The sequence below is a fragment of the Salvelinus fontinalis genome, chromosome 27, assembly GCF_029448725.1.
Source record: "Salvelinus fontinalis isolate EN_2023a chromosome 27, ASM2944872v1, whole genome shotgun sequence".
Taxonomy (NCBI): domain Eukaryota; kingdom Metazoa; phylum Chordata; class Actinopteri; order Salmoniformes; family Salmonidae; genus Salvelinus; species Salvelinus fontinalis.
Genome location: NC_074691.1, coordinates 40731156 through 40736531, shown reverse-complemented (window position 1 = coordinate 40736531; position 5376 = coordinate 40731156). Strand labels below are relative to the sequence as shown.

The window sequence follows — 5376 nt, the reverse complement described above, 5'->3', positions numbered from 1 at the left end:
TGTTGGGTAACAAATAATAAACATTCAAAACAGAAATAATTCATAGTAACAGCATTACAATAAAGTATTTAGGTGAAACATCAAAAGTACTTCAATAAACGATAAGAGCCTCTGAGCCTTACTGGCGACACGTTAAGACATTTTACAACCACGACTCAAACTGTTATTCTCTTTTGGAAATAGACAGATAGAAGTGACAAACGAGTGCTCGATGTGAGCATCCCTGAGGTCTCTCTCTATATATATATATATCTTTCTCTGTATCTCTCTCTCTCGTGCGCTCTCTCTCTCTCTCTCTGTATCTCTCTCTCTGTATCTCTCTCTCGTCCGCTCTCTCTCTCTCTCTCTCTCTCTGTATCTCTCTCTCTCTCTCTCTGTATCTCTCTCTCTCTCTCTCTGTATCTCTCTCTCTCTCTGTATCTCTCTCTCTCTCTGTATCTCTCTCTCTCTAGGCCCCAAACAGTCATAATGCTATGTGATTGGTCCTGCTGTCGACACTCACCCATTTCCAGCCCATGGCCTCTACCTAGGGCCATAGATATCAAGCATCTCAGGATAAGAGCTATAACATAGGATCAGTTTAGTCTTTTAGATCATGATGAATCAGATTACATGGACCAGGGGGGACCTGATCCTAGATCATAATGAATCAGATTACATGGACCGGGGGGGGGGGGGGGGGGGCTGATCCTAGATCATAATGAATCAGATTACATGGACCGGGGGGGGGGGGCCTGATCCTAGATCATAAGGAATCAGATTACATGGACCGGGGGGGGGACCTGATCCTAGAACATAATGAATCAGATGACATGGACAGGGGGACCTGATCCTAGATCAGCACTTCTACACTGAAACGCTTGAGACATATGTCCCCTGGTCAGTTCCAGGTGTGACGACGAGAGCGGCGGGCGTAGGCATGGCAACCAGGTAACTCGACAACCCGTCCTGTCTAAGACAGGCCGTAGTTGTTGTAGTATGCTGCCGTGGCGTCCGCCAGCACAGAGATCAGGCTGGATTCCCCGACGACGCCGCTCTCAGAAGACGGAGCTGATGCCGATGTCACCTGGATGTGACCTGTCACCGTCATCCCTCCTCCTCCTCCTCCCTGTTCGGAATGGAACACCCCCACCCCTGCTGCTGCCGCGCCTGCCGCCGTCGAGTTCAGGTACTGGTCGAACTCATCACGGTCGACCTCCCCTAGAAGCTCTACCTGACTCAGCTGGTCCAAAGTCTCCAGATGACTGTGGTTCTGCTCGGGAGGAGGGGAGAGCTGACCCAAGTGGTGCTGGTGGTGGTGACCTGGGGACAGGTGCCTTAAGTGAGGGTGATTGAGGCCCGGGTGGACCTGGAGCTGGGAGGACCAGGAGGATGGGTTGTAGTAGGACAGAGGATGCCCAGGGATGAGGCCTCCGGACTGGGCCTGGGACAAGTGGGAGAGGTGGGTCAGGTGGGAGTGGGAGCCACCACAGTGAATGGAAGTCTGAGTGGGGGTGTAGTCAGGGTGGTAAGATGAAGGACTGAGGCACATGGGACCCCCACCTCCACCTCCGGGGGTCTGACCCTGACGGTGCTGGTGGCGCTCCTCGGGGGAGGAGACGGACGAGGAGGAGGAAGAGGAGGAAGGATAGTAGGAAGGGTGGTCGTGGTCCAGAGCATGATCCAGAGGGGACATCTCAGGCGGGGTGGGGAGACCGTAGGGATAGGTGTCGAAGCTGTTGGAGCTGGAGCTGGACGGTACATCTCTGAAGGATCTAACCCCAGGTAGAGGCCCTGGGCTGGGGGAAGAGAGGGTCGAGAACCCAACACCTCCATCACCACCACTAACCCCATCCTCGTCCTTATCCAAACCCAAGGGGTGACAGAGACCCCGGGGGTCGGACAGGGCGTTTTGGTCGGGGCCCACCAGGCTGCCCAGCAGGAAGCCGGGATCCACGCGTTTACAGATGCGTTTTAGCTGCTTCTTCCGGCGAGGCCGGTACTTATAGTTGGGGTAGTCCTGCATGTGCTGCACGCGCAGCCTCTCGGCTTCCTCCACATACGGACGCTTCTGAGAGGGGGTCAGGGCCTTCCACGACTTGCCTGGCATGAAGAAACAATAGGACTTAGATAATAAATGGAATCTACAATAGTCTTATTAATCAATAATAATCTATCACTTATTTAATGATCGATTTCAAGAAAACTTTTAAAAGACACATTAGTTGACTTTAACATCAGTGTGGAAAACACAGAGCTGCTATTAGTTTTAAACAGCCACAATAAGGGGGCTAATTGTTAAACGCTCAATAGAACGGGATTTGTAATCCATTAAAATGTCTGTGGAACAGCCAAGATCACCAGAATGTGCCGGAGTATCTACATTAACACGTATTTTCTTGTTCAATGGAGGTTTATTCTTTTGAAGGATGTACAGAGAGCAAAAGCTCCTGGAAAACACAACGGATACATGTGTTTTGTTCGTGAGTTATTACAGCTATGACATGGTCGCGTTGAAATGAAAAGCGCGTTCAAGTGTTGAGAAATCTCTTGAAGATCATTTATGAACATCTAAGTGATGTCGGATCTAATTTGCAAAAAAGATGTCTTTACTGAAGGGCGTTTTCTTCTTTTGAAGGAATTTAACAGAAAAATATTTCCCCTTTCCATGGTTTATATATAAATAAAGTATAAACTCTATCTCATGTTGATCCGTTGTATCTGTGTTTCATGGAAAAAAGGTAGCCTAATTTGGTTTTGTCAATTTGAGTCCACACAAAAACTCCCTGAAGAACTCGTTCCCTTAAAAATTATAAATATTTATTTGAAATCTAAAACCATCACATATTCTCAGAAGGTGGAGACTTCTAGCAGCCTAAAATGGAAAAAAATGCATAGTTTAACACACATAACAAATTGTTAATTTAATCTGGTTGAAACTAAATGATTCACCATAGTCCGTGGTGGAAGAGTTGTGCATTAACAGAAAATAATAGCATCATAATAGCAAAGGGGATTTTGCGATAGGATACCTTATCCTGATTTAAAAAATATATATATATATATAAGTCCATATAATAACTTTTTAACTGAATTATTTTTTTAAAGGAATACTGCGTTAGTGGAAAACATTTTCTTTATACTCACACTGTAATACGGGCTACAATTTTTGCTGGCAAAGAGGAAAATAATTTGTCTCATTCAATAATTTGAACGAAATAATTATCTACCAGTTATACCAAAAGGTAACCCAATTATAACGAAAAAGCAACAAATAGGTCAAAATGTAAGTCTTTATGTTGAGCCTTAAAAGCTCATCCCCGCCAGTTCAATATGAATGGATAGGGCTATGCTTTCAAAATTAGCTAATATATATTTACATTTAACTGGCTAATATAGTTGGTCTGATTTGATGTATTTTATGAGCGAAATATAATTGTGAGTGACGGAAAACAGACAATAACGAAGAGCAAGGACGCACGCTGAGATTTACGCACTAATCCAAGTGACCCACAGGCCTCTTGATAAACTACCTCAATTTAAGATAACTTTGTGCAATGAGATTGATTGTCTTTTAAATCGAATTAGCGACGTCCACTCATTCATTTACTGCCACAAAGTTTTCGTGAGGAGTTTATTTTTAATTTATTTTAGGGCATAGCTTTTAATACCTATATGCTCAAGAAACGAATTCGTTTATATTTTTTTGATCGATTATAATTTCTTTATAGACTTCAGGCTAAAGTTGAATACATATTTTCTCACCTCAACTACCTTGAGAAGTTGTAGGCTAGGAATAGCTCTGATTTGACATAGCCCAACTTTTGGCAGAGTCTGGGTATTGCGTAATAATACTAATAATATCCTAAATATTGTATCTATAAAAATGAAATATTTCCGTAAACATAAACGTTAATCTCACCCAGCATCTTACTAAGCTCTGCGTTGTGCAGGTCTGGGTTTTGGACAGCCAGGCGCTTCCTCTCATCTTTGGCCCAGACCATGAACGCGTTCATGGGCCGTCTGATGCGCGGCTCCGACGTCTTGTCCACGGGAGTTCTGTGTGAGCCATGTCCGTCGGGCACGTCCCCATCTCCCGCCGAGCACTCAAAGCTCTCCGGCCAAGACGAGTACGCGCTGATCAATGCAGCCATTCTCGCGCTCTCTGCGCGCTCTCCGCGCTCCTCTCTCAACAAAACTTCACTTGCTCTCAATTTACTAGACGCTATTACAGTGGGATGTGCCTTAAGAAATGCGTTCCATAAGATATATATATATAACCTTTTTTTAAAGAATAAAGAATTGGTTTGTAGCGAACTGACTCAACAACTGACTAAATTGGTTGAGCTGTAGGTTAGAAAGTCTAAGCTAGAAGTCTGGTTGCCACTTTTGGTTATGAGAAGCACCGTGTGTGTGTGTATGTGTGGTTTCTGGATCTCCTCCTATGAGGTTGTGATTCAGTGTTTGCTTGCGGTTGGAAGGCAAACAGCTCCTTTATATTTGAGCAGCAGGTTCCAACAGCAGCCTCAGAGGACTCTCAGCTCCTCCTTGATTGCAACTTGAAACCTGCCTTCGAGAAAGAAAAGAGAAAAAAGGGGAGGGGGACATTTCAGCACCATTTACCAATAAATCACGTCATACAACAAAAACAGCTTTAATAGGCTATCCCTAATGACAGTAAATAAAGATCAAGTCCTAATTGGTTCTTAGCTGTCATCTTAACTGTCATTTTATAGAATATAATAACTTTTATTTCCCCCCCAAATGGCATTACATTGCTTTCGATTTTTGTTTTTTTTCTTTCTAATTATTATATTATTCATATTATCCTAATGTAGGTTCTCTTGACAGTGATGTGTTTTTCTTTAAAACCATAAAATAAATAAGACAAATAGAAAAGTTTCCAACACATGCCAATAATCAGAGGGGATGGGTTAAATGCGGAAGACACGTTTCAGTTAAATGCATTCAGTTGTACAACTGACTAGGTATCCCCCCCCCCCCCCCCCCCCCCCCTTTCCCTTAGATGCTTGACGCACGATGTTGGGGAAAGACCCCCATTAAGCTGTAGGAAAGACCCTTTCCGTTCGTTTTGACTTTCATGACTTCAAATGACGTAGTAAAAGGTGATCTGTCAATTTCTCCAGCCTGGCTTCTAAGGATATATCTCACCTGAAGAAGTGTATGTAGACTGAAATCATAGCTGTTCTTCTTCATAGCCTAAGAAACAGTTTACGCTTGATCGATAAATGTGGTCGGAGGCGCCTTCTGTAATTGAGGAGCCTCCGGAGGCAGCAGAGGCCAAATTGAGCTCTGAACCGCAGCACGCTTCCCTCTCAACTATTGCTACAATGCAGAGGGTTCTGTATAGTTCCACATTGACATGATTGGTTGACA

The 5376-nt window shown here is 44.2% G+C and overlaps 1 protein-coding gene across 1 annotated transcript; it reads right to left on the bottom strand.

Annotated features, from left to right (window-relative positions):
- Nucleotides 1-691: 691 nt before the first annotated feature.
- Nucleotides 692-4709, bottom strand: sox7 (SRY-box transcription factor 7). Its single transcript, XM_055885775.1, has 2 exons — nt 3902-4709; nt 692-2082 (listed from the first exon to the last, which is right to left on the bottom strand). The coding sequence occupies exons 1-2, from the start codon at nt 4131-4133 to the stop codon at nt 953-955; spliced, it is 1362 nt and encodes a 453-aa protein (XP_055741750.1). The 5' UTR covers nt 4134-4709; the 3' UTR covers nt 692-952.
- Nucleotides 4710-5376: the final 667 nt, after the last annotated feature.